At 44.0% G+C, this 23,311-nt stretch overlaps 2 protein-coding genes across 2 annotated transcripts in view; both read left to right on the top strand.

Annotated features, from left to right (window-relative positions):
* The window catches only part of Afap1l1 (actin filament associated protein 1 like 1), a 54,796-nt gene extending 49,042 nt beyond the window's left edge, over positions 1-5,754 (top strand). Inside the window, exons 17-19 of the mRNA XM_026783305.1 lie at positions 672-850; positions 2,538-2,666; positions 4,503-5,754. Coding sequence (XP_026639106.1) covers positions 672-850; positions 2,538-2,666; positions 4,503-4,526 — 332 coding nt within the window. The 3' untranslated portion in view covers positions 4,527-5,754. The remainder of the gene's footprint in view (positions 1-671; positions 851-2,537; positions 2,667-4,502) is intronic.
* Positions 5,755-9,500: 3,746 nt separating this feature from the next.
* On the top strand, positions 9,501-22,917 carry Grpel2 (GrpE like 2, mitochondrial). The gene is made up of 4 exons (XM_005356178.2): positions 9,501-9,603; positions 17,226-17,379; positions 18,715-18,796; positions 21,509-22,917. The coding sequence occupies exons 1-4, from the start codon at positions 9,530-9,532 to the stop codon at positions 21,871-21,873; spliced, it is 675 nt and encodes a 224-aa protein (XP_005356235.1). The 5' UTR covers positions 9,501-9,529; the 3' UTR covers positions 21,874-22,917.
* Positions 22,918-23,311: the final 394 nt, after the last annotated feature.

The raw sequence follows: 23,311 nt of genomic DNA, 5'->3' as shown, positions 1-23,311 counted from the left end.
TACTCCTCCACATACAAATGGAGCTTCTTAGCATGACAGAAGCATTAATGAAAATTTATCAGTTTAAACTATATAAGCACAAGGTCCTCCCCGAAAACCTGGACTGTGGAAAGCTCTGAACTATGACTCCAGTTCACAAGTAACAGAAACCAACATCACACACGAAAACGCGAACTGAAAACTGAGAGATCAGACTGTGGTGAAGTGTAGGGAAACAAATGACCTCATTCTCTTCCCCTTTGTGGTGACATAGAGACTGAACAGTACAAGCCTTCACCCAGTCCTCTGAACACCCCAGCAAAAGGGGATCCTCTTCCAGTGACCACCACCAAAATCTCAGGCTCCACTCCATTCGAGCCAACCCTAAAGTCTAAACCCATCACTGTGAGCAGAAGAGGAGAGGTGATGGGGGCCAGGCCCCTGAGTTACATGGGACCCACCTACTCAAACTGTAGGGAATGAGTGAGCAACCATGGTTCTGCAGTGGACTATTAGGGTACTGTTTCCTAAAGATGGAGGCTAGGCAGCTAAAGATCACACCACAGAGTGTGGCTGGTAACCCACCCCAGAATCTGTCTTTTACCTACACCCGCACTGCTAGAAAGGTCCTCCAGGAGAGACAGCAGCGCCTGAGGCCCCACAGACTTTCTCATCAGTTTCTCTGGGCTCAGGAGCAAAGGTGAAGGCCATGGAGGAGGCTGTGGCCACTCTAGAAGCTCAGTGTCGTGCAAAAGAGGAGCAGAGGATTGACCTGGAGCTGAAGCTGGTGGCTGTGAAGGAGCGCTTGCAACAGTCCCTGGCAGGGGGCCCAGCCCTGGGCCTGTCTGTGAGCAACAAGAACAAGAGCCAGGTGAGTCCAGTGCCTCACCCAGGGGGGCGGCCACTTCGAGCCCCTCTCTACCACTCCACTGTTTTCATTCCCAGTTACAACAGTCAGAAGCATTTCCAGAAAATTCCACATATCCCAAGAAGGGCAGGACTACCCCATTAAAAAGCATTGCTATAAATTGCCAGTGGTCATATACATTCTTCATCTGCTTATACTGACCCACTAGAAGGAAATATATGCATATAGGTGTGCTTGTTTGTATAATGTCTGTCTTCTGCCCCAAGTATTTTGTGTTTTCATGAAGACTTGAGGGATGAGCACATGCCTGGCATAGATGAGACATTAGGTCAGAGTCCCAGCATCAAACACTAACACGGGAGTTAGACTGTGTTTATCATAGCCCTGCCTCTTACGGAGTCTGGATGATAGGACTATGCCAAGTGTTTGCTGGGTGATTGGATGCCCTCCCTGCGCTCAGACAACGAAACTGGCTCTTCTGATAAGTATGAGCTGTGCTCCCAGCTACTCCCTGTGAGCAGACCACACCCCGTGATCTGAAGCCACCCGACACTTCCTCTCTTTGGGGGGCATCCTTAGCTTCATTTTACAGATGGAGAATCTGATTCCCAGAGGGCTGGGGAAGCAGCTGGAAGCCATTCCTTCTCAGCAGCTACTGCTTCTCAGCAGTGCCCTCGGTGCCTCTTCCACGCCACCTTTGATCCTTTTAATTATCCTCTGGAGGTAGAAAAACCTAAGTCTTTTCTAAATGTCTTGCAGGGTTAGCTGGTAAGATTTCACACTGCCTGTGTTAGGGTCACTAACTGCTATGAGGGAACATCATGACCAAAAAGCAGGTTGGGGAGGAAAGGGTTTATTTGGCTCACACTTCCACATCATTGCTCATCATAGAAGGAAGTCGGGACAGGGACTCAAACAGGGCAGGAACCTGAAGGCAAGAGCTGATGCAGAGGCCATGGAGGTGGGGGTGCTGCTTACTGGCTTGTTCAGCTTGCATTCGTCTAGAACACAGGATCATGAGCAGCAGGGATGGCACCACCCACAATGGGATGGGTCTCCCTCCCCCCCCCATCAATTACAAATCAAGAAGATGACCTACATGTTTGGCTGCAGCCCGATCTTATGAAAGCATCTTCTCTGAGGCTCCCTCCTCTCAGAACCTTGTGTCAAGTTTACATAAAAGTAGGCAGCACACATACACACTTACGGAGTTGAATATTAAGCAGTTATCTGGAAGATTTAACAGGTGAAGATAGAGTAGACATGAAGACAACACCAACATTAAGGGAGAAGTTAAGCGCATATACATGAAGCACTGCGTTGAATCCCTGGCAGCGGCACCCAGAAGAAACAGGGCAGCTATGGGATTTGAATCCCAGCTCTCATACTAAGCAACCGTGTCACCCTTCACAGAAACTTGACCTTCCTGATTTCATCTGTAAAATGGGGCAGTTAATAAAAAGTACCTACTTCACAGGCTCGTGGAAAAGCCCACCCATACAATGTCTGCCTGGTGCATAGAGAGAACTCTGTGACTTTGCCTGCCACTGTCTTTACTCCCAGCCCCCAGCATGTTTGCCTAGTGCTTTCTCATTTAAAGTTCACTTTTCCTTCTAAGTGCAGGTTGGGTGCAGGTAGACAGCACTGTATCTCACCTACTCACTGGTTTGGTTTGGTTTGCCATCAACAGGAAACTACAAATAAACTCCAAAGCACTGCTGCAGAGCAGTCTCTCCCTGTCAACTGCGTTTCTGAGCTGAGGAAGAGAAGTCCATCCATTGTCACCTCCAACCAAGGAAGGGTGCTACAGAAGGCCAAGGTAAACCCAGAAAGAGCTCAGCTAATGGCAACTCACTGGTCTGGATCTTTTTATACAGAACCCATCCCAAAATCCAGAATGCCACCCAGAGAGAAAGGTAGAGAACTAAGGGTGTAGCCATGCAGTAAAACCAGAAGACTCCTCGCCCCCTGCATTAACATGGTTTTAACAAACTGCCATCTGGCTTCTGAGCCTAACAGCATTTCTGGTAGTAGGGGGCAAGATCAGGGGTAATACCTGGCCCAAGGATAAGCAAGAAAGCAACACAAAGACAGAGAGGCTTGGGACTCACTATATGACACTGGTCATTAACCTCTTCGTATAATTCTTGGGGACAGCTGTTAAGAACATTTTGGGATTTATAAAGGTATGTATTAGAAACACTGCGACACATTTCTCAAGCATATGAGTAACACGTAGAGCATAGAACAGAAAATGTCTTATATCGGGCCGCATTGGGCTTTGCCACCAAATGAGCTTGTGCCAAAACACCTAGAAAATATGCCTGTTTCAGGGTTTTTTGGATTTCAGAATACACAGGTAAAATGGTGTAGAACTGAAAAACAAATTCAACGTTGAACATGGTGGTGCAAGCCTACAATCCTAGCACCTAAATCTGAGGCAGGGGAATCTAGACCAGCCTGGATTATATAGTGAGACCCTATCTCCCCCCCCCCCCATCAAGAAAAAGATAGCAAGCTCAGCCAGTGTGCCCAGTAAGTCGCTGCGAAAGCTAACACTGACATCTGCCTGGGTAGTTTGATCTACAAGTACCCAACCTTACTAAGAAATGTGGAGACCAAGGGGTTTCCTCTTCTTTAAGATGAAGAGCTAGGAACCCAAACCAGCCTTTCTTTCTCTTGGGGACTCGGAAAGATATGACTTCATATCCATACATCCATGAAGACTGTGATGCCAGGTCATAGTAAGTACTGTGAAGTAAAATAAAGCAGAGGAAGAGGAGAAAGGTGACAAGCGGCTGGGGTGGCTATTTTCAGTGCCTTTGCAGAGGGTCATACACAATCCATATCCATATTCATATACATATACATATACACATACTAGGAAAGAGGCTGAGGAAAACAAATGGGGCCGAGGGATGAGTAATCCAGAAAGAAAGGAACATGTTCCAAGTCCTCCCTTGTTTATGGACAAGCAGGTGGAAGGGTGAGCATTAAGAGTGAAAGACAAACGCTGGGCAGTGGTGGTGCATGCCTTTAATCCCAGTACTTTTATCCCCGGCAGAGGCAGGCGGATCTCTGTGAGTTCAAGACCAGCCTGGTCTACAGAGCTAGTTCCAGGACAGCCAAGGCTACACAGAGAAACCTTGTCTTAAAAATTAAAAGACAAAAACAAACAAATAAGCAAAAAACACTTGTTCTTGCAGAGGAGTGGGGTTCAATTCCCAGTACCCATCTGGTGGCTTACAACCATCTGTAACTCCATGGATCTGATACTCTCTTCTGATCAGGCACACACATAGTGCACAGATAAAACATTCATATACATACAATAAAAAAAAATCATCAAAAAAATTTTTTTTAAATCTGGCTAGGTGTGTAATCCCAGCACTTTGGAGGCTGAAGCAGGAGGATCACTGTGAATTTGAGGCCAGCCTGATATACATAGTGAGACCTTGTCTCACAACAAAAGGCTTTCCTAACTACTCTGCTGGGAGGGGAGAATGGGACTAAAGGTCACAGACACTGAAGAGCAGGGCCCCGTGGTCTTTGGCCTGGACATTGGAGCTGTTCATACTGAATGCAGTAAGTGTTCCAACCTACAGTCCCACTAGAACCTCAACAACTGACTTTTCCCCATCTTTCTGTGCTTTAGGAATGGGAGATGAAGAAGACCTAGGAAGGGTGAGAAGTCCATCCTGAAGGAGTATCAGCTTGTCCATCTAATGAGGAAATGCTTTCTTCACAAAGACATCAGGAAAAGACCTGGAGCACCCAGAAGATCAGCTTGGTCGTCTGCATGATTTTAGGGACTGTGGGAAGGGAGAAGTGGAAAGCATCCTTCTGGCTTTATAGAGGGTGGAGGTGGGAGTGGCGGGAGATAGACTCGTTCGTTCGCGGTTGTAAAGGCTTTGTTAGGTCTCTCTGCCTTCTGAAGCAATGAAAGCACATGTGAATAAGTCATCCCATCCTTTCTCAGCATCCGTCCCAGTCCTTAAGGCAAAGGAAGACAGCACTGAAGCACTGGTAGTGTCGTGAGGAAGAAGATGCCCCATCACCTGAAAACACTTAAGCAGACTGCATTTCTATTGGGCCTTACAGATGACCTCTGAGCAGGGGTAATGGGCTGGAGAGTCGATATATCCCTGCGTGCACAACAGTGAACAAAAGCTATTAAGAACCTAAAAATTCCACAGTCACCCACTGGTGGTGCCACAGGCCTTTATTCTCAGCACTTGGGAGGCAGAGACAGGCAGATCTCTGTGAGTTCGAGGCCAGCCTGGTCTACTGAGCGAGTCCCAAGACAGTTAGGGCTGTTACACAGGGAAACCCTGTCTCGAAAAACCAGAAGAAAAAATATTTCAGTCATTCTTCATCTGTTTTATAGCCAGGCAAAGTATAGCCACTAAAACCTTCCATGTTTGAGCATTTTAAAATCATGAATATTCAGAGAGTAAAGAAAGTTGAACAGCTGGCCCATTGTAAACGCACAGTGGTAGAAGTATGGAGTTCAAATGCCCACATACTGTTGCATTCTTTGGAAGATGGAGTAATTTGCTGTCCGTCAAGTCCTTACCTATCGAATGTGACACTAAGGGCCCTGGGGCTATGGGGCTATGGTTGGAAGACTAAGTCTTCACCCTAATGAAGTCTTTATCTTGTACTAGGAGGCCCACAAGTCTGTCTCTGTATCTGCTGTGATGTGAAACTATTGAGGAAAGCCAACGGGAGGATGGATCAATTCTGCTCACCACGAGGGTGCTAAGCCTTTCCCCAACACTTGATATTTGTATAGGACGTCAAGTCCTAGCAACGTCTTTTCTATGCCATTCATGACTGTCTCAACACTGGGCATTTAGGTTGTTTTTTAATATATTCATCTCCAATAAAGATGAAAATGCTCAACTCTGAGAGGTCGGAAGATAGCTGGCACTTGGGGGTTAGAAGGAAGATGTGTGTCTCAGAATAACCAGTTGGCTAGTCTTGGTGTGTTACCCACCTAAGGTTTAATGTACTTCAGCCTTTGCAGTAGCTTGAGACCAGAGCAGGAAAATCAGCCACCTTACTGGTAGGACAGATACATTGGGGTCATGGTCCTGGATCCAGATAAGGCAGATTGCTACTAACTGAAGGATAATCTCTTCAACCCCCCCCCCAAGTGGTTGTACTCTCCTCCCAAGAATCCTGGTGGGTATCTAATGAGATAATTCATAAGAAGCATCTTCTATATTGTTTAAAGTTGAAAATACTCAAGTCAGAAGTAGATTTTAGTATCAACTAATTGAGAAAGGTCTGACTCAAAAACCTTTGTTCTTTCTGTTAAAGAAAAAAATGATTTCTCAGACAGTAACAACTACTAAAAGGCATCCCATCCAAAGGGAGGGTTTTCATCCCAAACTGCACTTCTGTGTCTGCAGTGACTAACAGCCCACATTTGCCAGTGCTCATGTTAAGATGGATATTCTACAATGGTGCCCACCACTGTGTCTTAAGAATCTGTCACACTCTTTCTTAGGCAGCTACTTTAAGGTTAAATGCCTTTTTCAAGAGTAAGTCTTGGGCTCAAAAAAGGAAGGGCCCTGCGTCATTAATCATTAACACGCATGAGGACACGCCACCTGTCAGGCACCAACAGCCTGTGTCACCTGAGGCCCATGCCCAGGGAACACCTAGTGCTCACCTTCACATTCGACTGTTGCCTTCTTGAAAATGTTTCCCCTTACTAGTTTTTCAACAAGAGGTTCTGCATTTTATTCTTACCTTTTAAATAATGTAGCCAGAATGCAGCAAGATAACTCAGGGGTATAAGGGAGCTTGTTGCCAAGCCTGGGGACCTGAATTTGACCTCAAAACCCATATGATGAAAGGATGGAACCAACTCCCAGAAGCCGCCCTCTGACCTCCACACAAACACTGGCACTCATAAGCACACACACACTAATGTAAAAATATTTTTAAGATAGTGTAGCCAGCTCTGATATTTATTGCCTTTCTAAGCATTACGCCTGTACTTTACACTAAGAATCTGTGAGATCAGTCAAAATAATTTTCTTTGCAGTTTCATGTGATTCTAGAACCCTTATTTCTTAACTCCAAATCGTTTGCCTCTTCTGTGGCTCTCCATTCAGAAGCACACTTGCACCTAATAAATATATGAATAAAAGCCAAATTCAAGGTAGCCTGGTTTACACAGCAAGTTTTAGGTCAATCGGGACTTAAAAACACTGTCTTAAAAATGCACGTATGTACATAAACGTATGTACATGAGTCAATGGATACATACGTGTCTCCATTTGTGTACCTGTGGTCTGAGTTGTGTAGCTAAAAGAACTGTGAGCAAACCGCTAAAGCAGACACCAGCTCTTGTACTTGGTTGTTAAAATGCCTTCTCAGACCACAGTTCTGAGAGGAACTTAATGTCCCAGCCTTCCCAACACTGAAGTGTTAGATTCTTCATGTCCCTCATCCTCACTGGAGAGAAACTTACACTGTTCAGAGTCTCAAGTTTCTTATCTGAAGGGTTCATAACCTCCCCACCTAAACTGCATTCTCATAGAGCACCACATGAAGACAACGATGTTGTTGGCTGTGACATCTGAGATCAAAGATACAGAAGATTGTCTCTGTCCTCATGGAACCCATGAACTGGCAGAGGACAAAGTCTGACCCAAGTTGCTAGAGCAGAAGTAAGCTTTATTTTGGTGAGGATTCATAGTGCTGAAGGAACATGTCCCATTCCTTCTAAAAACTTTTTATCATTTTGACCTTAAAGTCGACTCAGTAATTAAGCTTAAAACCACAATCACAAGTTCATCTTCACACTCAAGACACCTCTTCATCCAGAACCGCTATTCTTTTTTTTTTTTTTTAAAGAAGGGTCACATTAATCCCAGAACTCAGGTGGATCTCTGAGTTTGAGGTCAGCCTGGTCTACAGAGCTAGTTCCAGGACAGCAAGGGCTACACAGAGAAACCCTGTCTGGGAATGGTGAGGGTTTCTCATGTATCTCTGACTGGCCTATTCTATTTGATGTATAGGTCTGGCAGGCCTCAAACTGACAGAGATTTGCCTGCTGCTGCCTTCCAAGTACTGGGATTAAAGTTGTGCACCGCTACACGCAGCAAAGGCCTGAAATATATCTACATTTTAGGCTGGCAAAATGGCTCAGCAGGTAAAAGGGGGATTACCACCAAGCCTGATGACCTGAATTCAATTCCCAGGACCCACACAGTGGAAGACAAAGGCTACTGCAAATGGTCCTCTGACTACATGTATTCATGTGTGTACCCATATACATACATACACACACATCTAAAAGAATAAAATTTGCCCACATCTTTACTGACATCATCCAACTTCATTAATTCATTTTGCAAGTATTTATTGATCGGGGGGGGGGGAAACAGTGATCAAGACACACCACAAAACTCAAATTCTACATTGCAGAAAAAAAGCAAGACAAAATACTAAGAAAATAGGAAGTAAGCACAGAGACTTACACCAGCTAGTTAGGTTTCTCTGAAACTACACTGTCTACGGTGATAGGGGGTGAGATGGCCTGCCCTGCAAACCCACCTCTGAAGACGGTGAAGAACGAGCTCAGGGCTTCATATAAGACCCTCTGTCAACAACCATAGTAAAAACATTCCATCCTCTCTTGCCGGGGCTATTCCAACAGTTCCTCTTCTCTACCTCTTTTTACACCCTTCAATTTTCTCTGAACAGCAAAGGGACTTTTTTTTCTCTAGTACCGAGGAAGGGTCTGGCATGTGTAGGCATGCACTCGACCACTGAGCTGTATCCCCAGCTCTCTTGTACTGAGACCACCTCACTAAGGTGCCCCAGCTAAACACGATCTTGTGATCGTCTGGCCTTAGCCCGGAGTAGCTGGGATTACAGGCCTGAGTCATACCTGTTGTCGAGCTACTGCAACCAAAATCAGACAACAAAATATAGCTCTGCCCTGAAAAGCGCTTAGATTTTACTAAGCGGAAACAACTCAACCATTTATCATTAACACACACTTACGTCAGAAAACAGTAGTGGAAAGAAAAATCATGAGAGTGACTGGGAAAGGTGCGACCAGGCTGCAGTAGTTAATCGCTCACCAGACCGGTTCAAGCCAATTCTCCAGTCTGACATTACCATACCCTCTCTCCGGATTCCCATCTTTTGCTTTCAATACTCTCCCTCTTGACTTGCTTTCTTTACGGCTATATTCTAGTCTTTTTTTTTTTTCAGTTTTGTGTGGGCGTGTATTTATTTCGGCGCGTACATGACTGGGCCCGAAGTGAAGTCAGAAAACAAACTTTAGAATTCTTTTTTTTCTTCTAGTGGGTCCCAGGATCGAACTCAGGTTGTTGAGACTCGTCGGCCTACGCGTCTATCTTACTTTCAAAGCGCGTGCCCCTCGCGTTTAAGCACTGCTCACATTTTACATTTATTGCTTGTCATCTCATATGCGCTCCTCGAGGATGAGGTGAGAGCCGCCTCGCTCACCATGAACTTGGCACCTACTTTGAAGCTCTTGGGACAAGCGTCCTCCCGGCCAGGAAGAGCGGTGTGGAGCACAGGAAACCGGAAGTCCCTGCCTACACAGGGGAGGGGCGTGGCTTTCCGGCGAGCGCGTCTCTTCGCTTGGCTCGAGCGCGCGTGCGCGGTGTCGACGCTCTGGTCTGGAACATGGCGGCGCGGTCGCTGTGGGCGGTGCAGCGGCTGCAGCGCCTCCTGGCCTCGGGGCTTGTGTCAGAGAGCAGGTAAGCAGGGCAGCGGGGCTGGGCAGGCCGTGGCGTGGGCGCTGCGATGGGCAGCTTTGGGAGGGAAAGCAAGGGCTAACTCGGCGCCAGCGAGGACCGGCCGCAGGCCCCGTGACCCGGCGTCCACGCCGCGTCTCCTGCAAGGGAGGCTGAGGCCCATCGGCGCGCTTTTCCCGGTCAGGGAAGATAAGTGGATCCAAGGCCACGTCCTAGGAGATAGAAGCCAAGCAGGACTGAATCGGAAACGTAACTCGTCCCCTAGCCCCTGCGCGCCTGTGTCTTCCAAGGATGTCGTGGGGTTCTTAGCCAGACTCCATGTGGTCCAGTCACTCTCTCCAGCTCTCGGGAGTATCGTTTGACTTATGTGTAAAAGGAGAGCCATGGACCGTTCCCCAAACGCCCCTTCCACCAGTGAAATTCGTGCCATCAGTGGCCTGCAGAACTATGGGTAGTCGCTTTTTATTATTTCGTGTTTAATAACTTGAGGAATCTAGAATTTAGGAAAATTTACCAACTTTTCCAAACAAATCTTAAGGAAGTTACCCCGCGCCTAGAAACCAGCCGCGGTTCTCGAGCAGGTGTTTTGTATTAGTGAACACGGTTCATTATTCTCAGGGGATACTCCTGAGAAAGATTTTTTTTTTAAGGCTGTCTATAAGTTCGAGAATTCTGACTTGTCAGCTAGCTGCGGGGAAAACCAGGAAATTTGCGTGACCATTTGTCATTCTTTTTCCGGTCTTGATGCACCTGATCTAATACACCCGCCCTACCAGAGCTGTGAGGCCTTGAATTCAACGCATAGGGCCGGGTGGTTTGTTTTCCTACCTTTGGCAGTTTGTTGGGTGAGGTAAGGAAATAATCAAAGACTAGTTTCTTCTGAAGGAGTAATTGAGCATTGACCTCTTCTCTTCAAACTGGTCATTTTGAACAGCTTTCTGTTTATTCGGGATAAATGTGGTTTTCCAAGAGGGCTGGTCTTTTTGGCTGTGTATAATTTGCCCCAGACATATCTATGATAACTATATTTTCTGAACCAAATATTTAGTTAGGACCGTGTATCCTAATTGGATACATGGTTTAGTTGGATATCAATGCTTAATAAAATTCAGGACCAGCCTGTAAGTCTGGGAAATGCCCTTGATTGTGACACTAAGCCAGCTCTTTGCTCTGCCTAAAGTTCTCTTTTCTTAAAGAAAACTCCCATCCCCTTAAGCCTTTGTTATCATTTCTGCCACCTCAGTGATCACTGTCCAAGATATGTCTGTGCATATAAGTAAGAAACTATTTGCTTTAAAGAGCTCCCGAACCCACAGATTGATTAACCTTGTAAGTTTTTCACTTGGGTCTAGGAGGTATAGTGAAAACTTCCTTAAACTAGAGGTCAGAACTTCCGCAGTTGAAGAGCTGCTCTAAACAAGGTCCAAGTCTACATTTCTGTGTACACTGAACTAAATATCAAATATTTTAGTGATACCAAGAGCAAGGGCTCACCTTCCTCTGCCCATAGCAGCCAAGGATGGTTTTGTTTTGTTTTGTTTTTTATAACAGAAAAGTTTTATTGCAAGGTCAACTGGCAAGGAGGACAGAAAGTTTACCTCCTTCCCTTGTCAATTGATGGGGAAACTAATAGGCAGAGAGAGGCTATTTCTCATTTAGGTGGTAAGAAGGAGAACAATCTAGGGTTCTTTTCTTTTTTTGGTTTTTCAAGACAGGATTTCTCTGTAACTTTGGAGCCAGTCCTGGAACTAGCTCTTGTAGACCAGGCTGACCTCGAGCTCACAGAGATCTGCCTGCCTCTGCCTACCGAGTGCTGGGATTAAAGGCTTGTGCCACCACTGCCCGGCTATAATCTAGGGTTCTTTTGTGCCAGTGTAGATGTCATCTTGCCTCTTCACAAGTCATGTGCTTATTAGGGGGAAGTTATGTTTTGTGCTTAGGATTTTGAGCTCGTAATATCAAAATGTCACTGGCAAGCAAACTGGCTTATGGAACTGTTCACACTTTTGTGGGAAGAAGTTTCAAGACAGGATTTCTCTGTGTCGTCCGTCCTAACTATCCTGGAACTCACTGTGTAGACCAGGCTGGCATTGAATTCACAAGAGATCAGCCTGCCTCTGCCTCCCAAGTGCTGGGATTAAAGGCATGCACCACCACTGCCCAGCCAGGACTGTCCCTTCTTAAAATGCCTATTTGAAACTGCTCTTGAATGGATCCTGTAAGCAGTTCCTGAAAAACAATTTCAAATGCTTTGTCAATTAAGAAATGTATGTCCTGTTGTTGGGACCTTAACCATTTTCATTAGCTATGCAAAATTTTAGATTACATAACTAGCTGAACAAAAACTAGTTGACTAAAATAAGGTTCTATTTTAGTGACCTGTTCTGTCCAGAAACGACCAGTCATAATTTCTCTTTCATAGCACAGATTTTCTTCCCTTACAGTGTGTGGCCATAAAGTCTTGGAATTCTAAGCCTGAGTTCCTTTTACTCATTTTCCCCTTCTATAAGATAAAGAGTTAGACCAGAATTGTATAACTTTGTGGCTTCCTGGTGTTAAATATCCTGGCTCAATGGAACACTTGCTCTGCATGTGCCTTTCTTTTGTTTGTTGTTTGTTTTGGAGGGAGCACTATTTTTGTTCTTTTGAGACAGACTTTTACTATGCTACCAAATGATCTGCCCATATCAGCCTCCCAGTACCTGAGTTGCAGATAGTTACATGCCACTTTGCCCAGCTTAATTTTTTAGATCTTGACTATGTCATTAAACCTCAAGCATCTCCTCTTAGGGTTTTTCTTCAGTAAAGTAGGGTTTATCGTGAGGAGTGGAGAAAGTCCTCAGTGAGTGAAGTCCTGAGTGAATGCATGTGTTGACATATACAAGCCATGTCAAAACTCCCTCTGACCCGTGGAGGCATGGCACAGCCTTCCGTGGGGGACAGAGTGCAGGTGTTAATAGTGTGTGCAGAAAGATCGCTGTAGTATTCTCCCTCCCTGGATGTTTACAGCCTGAAGACTGCGCCCCTACAGAGATTACTCCTACTGAGATGAACTTAATTCCTTTGTACACCATAAGCCCTGCCCCCTTGTTTGTCTGTGTGTGTGATAACCTTGTCTCCTTGTTCAACTTTATGCAATAACTCTGCCTCTCTGTTCGATCTATATTACAAACTATATATAATCAAAGCTTCCAGGGTGCTGGGGTTTCTCCAGACAAGAGCCCTGACTACCTGATCCCAGCTTTCTGTCTTTTCTTCACATTCTCACCACCACAGTCAACTATCTCTGGAGCTCTGCTGGATGCAGCAAGTGGTGCCCAACCAGGGACATGGACGGTGGCTAAGGGAAACTCTTTGGCCAAAGGAGTGGACACTTCCAAGAGAAGTGTATTTATGCCAGTAAAAAGGAGGAAAGAGATGAAGAGAAAAATAAAATAAAGGAACAAAGGGAGAGAGGGCAGGCAATTCTAAGTGTCAAGTATAATATGGGACAAGTAGACTCTAAAGATAAGCATATAAGATATCTCAGTATTTAGAGGTTTTGAGAAATCCTGGAAGCAAGGTAAAAAGTTGCAGTCCCATCAGTGTATATTTAGAAGACAGGCGTCCCTCTGCAGATTCTTTTCACTAGCAGCCTAAGTTGATACTGCAAGGCACACGCCTCCCCCCATGGAAATTTCTCTCCTGGATTATTTGGCATCAGAGAAACTGGTATGTTGATTAGTGGCCATTTGGCAATGTCAGGTTGGGTATTGACTGCAACCATTGCTTTGGTAGAAAAACAATTACAGGCCAAACACACAGAGTGGCCCAATAGCCCTTGAAACACCCCATCTTTGTTACAAAAAAGAAATAGTGTAAATGGAGGTTGTTACACGGTTTAAGAGCCATAAAGTCATGCAAGCAGGCAATAGGTCCCTACAGCCAGGACTGCCATCACCTACTGCTACACCATGTTTTCATTTAAACTTAAAAGAACAGCTCCTATGTGGTCAGAATAACACAAGCCTTGGCTACACTGGTCCGAGCCTAGATCAAGAGTTATACCAGAGTTTTCGCTATATTAGTCGTATTTAGTCACACTGAGGTTGCCCTCAGCCATTGGCTGAAGGTAATGCTTGAGTCTCAGGATCCCTGCTCTGCTTCTCTGCTGCTGTATAGTTCGACTTACTACAAGCTCATTATGGTCTGCAGGTAGAATTTTTCATCTTGCCAGCCCACTTCCAAATAACCACACAGAGACTTACCATATAAATGTTCAGCCAAGTCAAGCAGTGGTGGCGCACACCTTTAATCCCAGCACTTGGGAGGCAGAGACAGGCAGATCTCTGTGAGTTCAAGTCCAACCTGGTCTGCAGAGGACAGGACAGACTCCAAAGCTACAGAGAAATCCTCTCAAAAAAAAAAAAAAAAAAACTCTGCCAATAGCTCAAGGTTATTACTAGCTAACTCTTACATTTTAAATAAACCTTTTTTTGTTTTGTTTTTGTTTTTCAAGACAGGGTTTCTCTGTAGCTTTGGAGCCTGTCCTAGAACTAGCTCTGTGGACCAGGCTGGTCTTGAACTCACAGATATCCACCTGACTCTGCCTCCTGAGTGATGGGATTAAAAGCGTGTGCCACCACCGCCTGGCCCATATTTCTTATCTATGCTCTGCCACATAGAAAATACCTTTTCTCAGTAGGGCAAGTTCATTCTCTCCACGTCTCCTCGAGATTCTCAGATTCCGCCCTTCTTGCTAGAGTCCTCTTTTTTTTGATTCCTTACCTAACCTTATCCTATCTAGCTATAGACCAATCGGCTACTTTATTAAACCAATCACAATGACATATATTCACGGAGTATAAAGGAATATTCCATAATAGTCATGATCTGTACCACCAAAATGCTTTATGCAGTGAACTTGTTTCCTCCCAGGAAGAACAGGCTAGGCAGATAGTTAAGCAGTACAACCAATCCTTTTCATCCCATCACATGTGAAGTGTTAACCCCAGGGGTTACATCCCAGTGCTCTCTGGCAGATGGATGTTACTCATGTCTCTTCCTTTGGGAAGCACAGTGTGTGCATGTTTAATGCTGATACCTATTCTCAGTTTATGCCTCTGTTCACAAGGGAGGCTGCAGAACATACCATACTGCTCAGTGCATTGCTGCATTTGCCATTTGGTTCTATCTACAACATCTTTAAATGGAAAATGTTCTACCTACATGTCTTCTGCTTTAAAAGCATTTGTGCCCAACATAAAATGGCTCACAACACAAGTGTTCCTTACAACCCCCAGGGACAGCTATTGTAGAAAGATCCCACAGATGTCTCAAATAACAAACACTAAAAGGAGCGCTCTGCCCCTACCAATTGTCTAAACAAGGCCTTGTTCACATTAAAATATTTTAAGTAGATTACCTCACTGTAGAGTTGACACTGGCCACCAAAGGACAGAGAAATAAAACCTAAGGTGCTATATGGAAAGATGTCATGACAGAAAAATGGTTTGGCCTATGCTAATGTGGGGGTGAAGGTATGCTTGTGTTTTTCCTGACAGTGCAGAATAACTACTTTGGGTACCTTCGAGGCCTGTAAAGAGCCTGGCTCCAGGTGTGAAGAGACTAGATCCCACAAAGAGTGTCTTTGTAGCACCTGAGGGCAAGAAGACGGCCCAGAGTGGCAGAGTGGTAACACAGCGATGGAAGAGGCCAAAAGGTGAAACAGAAAAAAAGTCACCTTTAATGCCTTTTGTGTCTGGTGTTGGGCACTGTGGTGAACTGCCACTGGACTAATAGTGAAGATTCATCCTGCACATCTGAGAAATAGGAAAGGGGAGATGTAGGAAACCTGAGTGGGTAAAAGTCCTGTGTGAATGGGTGTGATGACACGAACAGGCCATGTCAAAGAGCCCGGAGCCTCATGCCCATGGAGGAGTGGCAAAGCCTCCCTCTAGGGGTTGAGTGTGAGTATTACCAGTGTGTGCAGAAAATGTCCGTGTAGCTTCTCCCCTCTGGATGTTTACAATTTAAAGACTGTTCCTCTACAGAGACTACACCTACTGAGATTAACTAAACCTGTCCTCTTGATGTAACTGTACACCAAAAGCACCCCCCCTTGATGGATCTGTATGTAATAACCCCACCTCCCTAAAGTTTGAACAACTCTACTGATAAAATGCTGAGCTTCCAGGGTGCTGTGGTTTTTTTCTAGTAGTGAGCCTGGACCACGTGACCCCACCTTTCTGTCTATCTTCTTCATTCCCTCACTGCCCCAATGAGGTCCATTCCTACAGTTAGGCTGGACATGACAGATTATAATAGCATTTGTTGTGTAGAAGCAGTGTTATCATTCTAGTAGAAAAGAAATCCAAACGTCCATCAGTTGACAAATGGGTAAAAAGGTGTGGCATATCTATCTACACAATGAGCTATTAGCAGTAGAAAGTAACCAATTACTGGTAAATACAGTTGGGGGGGTGCCTCACCCGTCCCCAATGAGAAAAACTTTTTTAGTATACAGCTGTAGACTCTAGCTACTAAAGCCCTGATCTGAAATATTTCATATTTTATGTAGGGTTAGACATTATCATAATCTTCAGACCATCTTGGGTCTTTTTATCCCTGTGTCAAAGGAGATTTCCCAGAGCTAAGCAGGTTTTACAGAAGCTGAGATTTCCAAGTTTCTAGTTAAGACATTTTTATCTTTAGCTAACATCTGTCTAATCAGATGTTGGTGATGCTCTCTTCTCAGGGGAAAAAAGCAGATGTGACCCTTTTGGGGCTGGGGTGGAGAAGCCAGCAGTTTAGTTTTAGCTCCTGTGTTTCAGAGGAGAGTTTCTTATGTTCTTTTCTTATTCCTCTGTTACCTAATATTTCCTATTTGTCAGTAAATTCATTCTATTCCTATTCCTTTTAATTAAAAAAAAACTTGGTGTTTTTCTCTTATCACAATTACATGAATGAACCTGAAACACATTCTAAATGATCATCTATTACGATTCTTTAGACATTAAGCATCCATAAAAGACTTGTCTATAGAAAACAAAGTATCAGGTTTACCTGGGGCAAACAGTGTAGGAGGCAGTGGTAAATGATGTGTGAATACAAGCCCTTTTATGTGACAAAGATGTTGTGAAATTGTGATTTCACGCACAGACTCTGGACATGGTAAAAATGTTGAATTGTACACTCTAAATGGTAAATTGTGTGGCATGACAAGTGCATATCGTTAAAACTTTAAATGTATGGGAGTTTGGTCTGCATTATGTCTGCTCCAACTGCGCACCTGCTGCCCACAGAAGGCATTAGATCCCGGAGAACTGGAGTTACGGGTGGTTGTGAGTTGCCACTGCTTAGATGCTTGGAGTTGAATCCAGGTCTTCTGGAAGAGCAATCAGTGCTCTTAACTGCTGAGCTGTTTTTCTCACTTTAGTGCTACTTTTAAGAGCACTTTAAAATCTAGTCAATAAAAACGTGAGGCAGATGAAGCAGAAAAAGCTTAGGACTTCGTAGCATCTGTCACCAAGACTGAAGACTATGAAGAGTCAGCGTGGGGTGCTTTGGGGCTCTAACTGTTGTGGTTTGCCTTTGTATGGTGGCATTTTTTAATTGTGTGCCACTGCCCTACCCCACCCTCTTAGGGGATGGCTACACCCATTCAGCACTGCCACCCAAAGAACTGCTGGGGAAGACTGCAGTTCTGAGGACCCTCCTGACGTACTCGGTCCCTCCCTTGCTGAGCAAGCTTTAAGGCTAAAAGCTGTTAAACTGGAAAAAGAAGTCCAGGATTTAACAGTGAGTAATAGATTTTATATTATTTATTCGCTATCTCTTTTCTGATTTAAATGTTCAAGCAAAATTTTTTGTGTTTTTTGTTTTTTTAAATGAACTTTCCTTTAAAATGGTTTTTACCCCTCTTCCATTACTCTCTTGCTGGGCCAATTTAAAAAAAAAAAAATCTGGTTTTTAAAAGCCACTTGCTAAGGGTGGTGCCTTGTTTTGCTTCCCTCTTGTTTCCCAGCCCTTAGATAACTGATGGTTTGGCAGTTGAAGGTGGTGTGGTGGCTGTCAGGTGATAGAGAATAAATATTTGCTGGGTGTGTGAGGTCTTTGTACTCTGGTAAGCAAAGAACATCTGACCTACTAAACGTAGTTGTGACTGAGCACTGTGAGAAGAGATAGCTAAAGCAGAATAATTATGAGGCAGAGTAAAGTCCCTCAGGACTTCAGGGTGCTGGGAAGCAGTCTTATGAGAGCAATTAAAGAACCCAGGAACTAAAAAGGGAAAAGAGGAACAAACAGGATGAGTTAACTGCCTTGAAATAGGTGATAGGTTTTGGTTATTGGTTTTTTTTTTGTTTGTTTGGTTGGTTGGTTTTGTTTTATTTTAAGATGTATGTTATATATATATTATGTTCTGTCTGCCTGTTTGCTTACACACCAGAAGGCATCAGATCTCACATTACATATGGTTGTGAGCCACCATGTGGTTGCTGGGATTTAAACTCAGGACCTCTAGAAGAGCAGTCAATGCTCTTAACTTCTGAATCATCTTTCCAGTTGCAGTGATAAGTTTTTAAAACTTATTCTTTATCATGTGAGAGTTCGGGCCCATGAAAGAAAGGTTGGCAGTGTTGCCTAAATGTGAAATTGTTTGCTCTGGATAATGAACTTGAAAAGTGATGTGTTCAAGCTAGTTGTAATTACTTACAAGCTACTGAAGAGTAAATAGATTACTGCTTTGGAAATTTGGAGAGCAGCCGGTCTCAGACTAGTTTGTTTTTATTTTTTTGTTTTTTTTTTTTTTGGTTTTTCGAGACAGGGTTTCTCTGTGGTTTGGGTTCCTGTCCTGGAACTAGCTCTTGTAGACCAGGCTGGTCTCGAACTCACAGAGATCTGCCTGCCTCTGCCTCCCAAGTGCTTGGATTAAAGGCGTGCGCCACCACTGCCCGGCTACTAGTTTGTTTTTAAACAGCGACTACTGAAGACTAAACCCAGGGCCTTGTGCATGCTGAGAATGTACTCTATCACTGAGCTGTGTCCCTGCCTCTATTACAAGGGCAAGATTTATAAAGTAAAAGCATTCTTTACCACTGACTTCTCACCTTTGATTTTGCTTTTGTTATTTAGCTGAGATACCAGAGAGCTGTCGCTGATTGTGAAAACATAAGGAGACGAACCCAGAGATGTGTAGAAGACGCCAAGATATTTGGTGAGAGATGATTCATAAAACAGTAAATTTATTTGAAGGGCTTGTACCTTTGTAAGCACTTTTGTAAACTAATTGTAGTAGAAATGCATCTGAGACCCCTAACTGATACATCCCATACCTTCCACTCTCCCCACAGGCTTTCTCTGCTGCACATGGAAATGGTGTCATGTATAATAATGCTAGCCTTTATTTTTCTAAGGATGTACAGTTGCTACAGTTCCAACATTCTAGTGTATATACAAATAATATTTTTTAGTCATTGATGAAACAGTGAATTATTGTGACATTCAAGAGGAAAATCCAAAGAGCAGTGCATAACCAGGAATGCTAAAGTTTGTGTGATGTAAGCAGCATTGGCCTGTATACACAGGGAAAGTTTATACTACTGTGGGCAAGAATCCTTTATTGCTGTCAGTGCTTTGCAAGTCGGTTCTTTATAGAACAGCCTGAAAGAAGGTCAAACTTGAAAGTGTGTGTGTGTTCGAGCACTTGTGCACTTGTGTGCATGTGTATCCAAGTCTATAACAAAGCTCCACAGATCATAGCCAGCTGCCAGTTAGTAGTTTTGAATTTCATGTTTTTTTTTTTTAAAGTTCATATGAACTTATTTTCTCTTTACTTACAAAACATAAAATTTTTGACTTTTGCCTCTTGTCCCACAAACCTTAAATTGCTTGCTGTGTGGCCTTTTACAGAAGAAAGTTGTTGGCTGCTGAGCTGTGGAAATGTCTTGTTCCAAGTAGAACAGTTTTAGCAATGAGGGAACTTCTGATGTTCGACCTGCTTGATGAGTAATGTGGATGGACACTAAAGTCAAGCATTGAGTTAGCACTAGTTAGACATCTAGGAATGAATTCATGTTAACTAATGGCCAGTTTATTGACTTAAAACAATGTATCTAACCAAGGACACTACAGAAGTCGTTTGCCTATGGAGTTTCCTCCTGGCCGCCAGAGATACTTAGGAAACTGAAGGGGTTGAGATGAGCATGGAGGGAGAAGGAAAGTATAATTTGGTTTTGATTTTGGTTTATGTCTTTTGTGTCAAGGTCTCTCTATGTAGCCCTCGCTAACCTGGAACTCTATATAGACCAGGCTGGCCTCTAACTCACAGAAATTCCTGCCTCTGCCTCCCAAGTGCTAGAATTAAAGGCATGAGCTACCACACCTGGTGAAAAGTATGTTTTTTAACTGACATGTCATAACAACTATCTGACCTCCTTGCAAGCATAGTTTTAACTCAGTAGTTAAATTGGGACTTGGGAGATGGTTCAGTGGATAAAGTAATTATTTTGCAAGCATGAAGTTCTGAGTTGGGATACCCAAAATTCATATGGAAAAAAAGGTCAGGTGTGTGGCTAATTTCAGTGCTGGGGTGGGGAGGAGACAGGCAACTCGCTGGACTCTCCTCAGTGTGGCTGAAATGTCTAGTTTTGTGTCCATTAAGAGTCTTCATCTAAAAAAAAAAAAAAAACTAGAGCAAAATATCCATCGTTGACCTATAACCTGGGTGCACGTAGAGGCAAACGTGCATACATCACACACAAAATAATCATAATACAATAATGAGAATGCAGTCAGAAACTGAACTTGGGCTTCTGTTTAGCCAAATCCCCACTACTTCACTCATTTAGAAGCAAAGTCCCCCCGGCAGTATGCAGATCAGCACAGAAGCTTGCTGCTTTAAAATTTCTACTGGATGGCTGAGAATGTGGCTCAGTGGCAGAACCATGGGCTTGGGCTTAATCCCCAACACAAAAACCCAGCATCTGCTCTCAGTCAGGGCTTGTTTCCTTGCTTGACACTGGCACTTTTTTCTTTTCCTTGTGAGCCCATCTGCATGCCTGTAAGTCAGTGGGCATGTTGCTAGTATACTGCTGTTGGGCTGATGTGCCACTGTTTTCCTCAAGAAACTCTACTAGTAGAGTCTGGGAAGTTAAAAGTAGAATTCCTTCCTCTCCTTTGGTCTGCCACATCTGGTCAGTTTTCTCAGGTCTACCTGTCGGTATTTTTATTGCTTACCTGTGACTAGTCTAGGTGGCTTGCCCACCTTGGCGTAGCTATAAACATGTCAATAGATAAGTCTACTCTTTACCAGCCCCTGCTGGGCATTATGCCATGGATGTCCAGTGGTGACCATTCCTTATCCCGATCAGAGTGGAAACACTTGGCTTTACTTTCAGCTTGAAATAGTTCACTTGCTCTAAAAGGTTTCTGTGGACCTTTCCCAGGTCTCCCTAACAGGCCTTAGAAAGGATACTCACCTCATCTGTAAGTGTGCCTTACCTTCCTATCTAGGCAGCCACGAACAAGTGGCTCTCGCCATCCTTAGCATAGTGTTGGCTTTTCTTATTTTGTGTTCTCCACCCCCACCCTCCCAATGAAATATTCCTATCTTATCTCTTGAGAGTGGCCTTTGCACAACTAAGATAAGCCTGTTTTTAGTCCATTTTATAGAGGTGTATTTAGCCCAAATTGTATCTTTTCCTGGTTTCCCAGTAGACAGACAGACAGACAGACAGACAGACACAGTTTGCAAAAACTGACTCTGACTTGTCAGTTGAGGTTGAATGGTTGAGCTGATCCCCAGGTCCTGCATAGCAACCTTCCCACTCTCAGAAATACTAAGTATAAAGTGAGCTACCTCTTTGCCTACTCCAGGTTCTACCCCTAAGGACAGCGTTGTTCTCAGACTTGGTTCTGTTTTCTGCAGGAATCCAGAGCTTCTGTAAGGACTTGGTGGAGGTGGCAGACATTTTGGAGAAGACTGCCGAGTGCTTTTCAGAAGGAACCAAACCTGAGGACCACAAGCTTACTCTGGAAAAAGTCTTTCAAGGACTGTCCCTTTTAGAAGCAAAGCTGAAGAGCGTGTTTGCCAAGCATGGCCTAGAGAAAATGACACCGATTGGTGACAAATATGACCCTCATGAGCATGAACTCATCTGTCACATGCCAGCAGCTGTAGGGGTACAGCCTGGCACTGTGGCATTAGTACGGCAAGATGGCTACAAACTTCATGGCCGCACCATTAGACTTGCCCGAGTAGAAGTGGCAGTGGAGTCTCAGAGAAGGCTGTGAACAAGCCCCCAGGAACTAAAACTCTCGCAGGTTCTGGCACCTGTGTCTCCTTTATTTATTAAGCTGGTTTGTATTATACATGAGGTCCTTCGTGTGCTCCACTTTGGATTTAGTCATATTGGCTTTATCTCTACAGTATCTTATTGGTTTATGTGGCCTGTTTGGTCTCATCAGAAGTTCTGCCACTGGGCATTTAAACAATGTGACGAGTGTCCTATGGCCTTTTTCAAAATGTTTACAAAAGTCATTTAAGTTGGTACTCTGATGACTGAATCCAAAATCCCTTAATTGTGTTTTCAACTAATTTCTGGAATTAGTGCAGCATCGTGTGTCTTATATTTTATGGGAAAGGGAGATGGTAGGGATTGGTGTGACATTTAGGTACTTAGATTGACAAAGCTTTACCCTTGTATAAATTTAGATCATTTGGGTTGACATATATAGAGATTTTTCAAGGCTTTTTTATTTCATTTTTTATTTAGTTATCTTTTTTACTTGTAATCCCTGCTAGGGGTCACACGTTATTCCGTAGCTGCCCCTTTCTTGTCCCTTTTGGAAGGGCTAAAGGGTCTGTTGGGCCAGTCTTCCGTTTTTTTGTTTATGAGGTGTGCTCTTTTACTAAACTGATCTCAAGTCCAAGAACAGGTAAGCTCTTGACAACACAACCCACTCCCAGGGAGACCAAAAGCCTCCATAAATCTCGAGTTGGAGAGTCCAGCATGGGGGGCCAAGCATAGTAGCTGACTGTTCAAAATTAAAAACAAAGTATTAGGGTGGATAATTTTTTTGCAATACACAAAAGTAATGCTGCTGTCTCATCTCACTTGCATGCTCTCGGATGACCTGGGCATCCTCCTTTCTAGATTAGGATGGGGTGCTTCTTTGGGGAGGACAAGGGACTTCCTGTAGCAACAACAAAATGCAAAGTCTTCAACCACATTGCAAAACTTTGGGGATGCGTATCCCAAATCAGCTGCTGTCACCTTCACCATTCCAGTTTTTAAATCCTGAATCAAAAGCACCAATATATATATTTATAATTGAGAAAAAGAATAAAGTTGTCTCCGGGTTTTTTTTTCCATGCACGTTTTGTCAAGAAAAGGTGTAAACACAGCTCCGTCATTGTCCACCTAGAATCATTTGCTGTGTATGAAGGAAGGACCGTTGTATTCCTCCTTGCTGAACCAGGAGGCCGTAGTGGAATTGCCTATCCACATGGAGTACTTGGACTTGGGGAGAATGGTGTTGATCTTCACTGTACTAGGAGCCAGAGCAGTGATCAGTATCCTAGTGTAATCGATGCCTAGGTACATGGTGGTACCTACAGGCAGCACTGCGATGGCATAGACGTCTTTGCTGATATTGACACCGCACTTGATGACAGAAATGAAGATAAGTTCATGGACACCCAAATAGTCCACACCCAGAAAGGAAGGCT

Source organism: Microtus ochrogaster, chromosome 18, assembly GCF_000317375.1.
Source record: "Microtus ochrogaster isolate Prairie Vole_2 chromosome 18, MicOch1.0, whole genome shotgun sequence".
NCBI classification, from domain to species: Eukaryota; Metazoa; Chordata; class Mammalia; order Rodentia; family Cricetidae; genus Microtus; species Microtus ochrogaster.
This window is presented reverse-complemented; position numbering and strand designations above follow the sequence as displayed.

Excerpts from the sequence above, each read along its gene's own strand:
- Grpel2 (XM_005356178.2), top strand. The coding sequence starts at position 9,530 with ATGGCGGCGCGGTCGCTGTGGGCGGTGCAGCGGCTGCAGCGCCTCCTG. Across the intron at positions 9,604-17,225 it reads GGGCTTGTGTCAGAGAGCAG|GGGATGGCTACACCCATTCA; the intron begins GTAAGCAGGGCA and ends CCACCCTCTTAG. Across the intron at positions 17,380-18,714 it reads AAGAAGTCCAGGATTTAACA|CTGAGATACCAGAGAGCTGT; the intron begins GTGAGTAATAGA and ends TTTGTTATTTAG.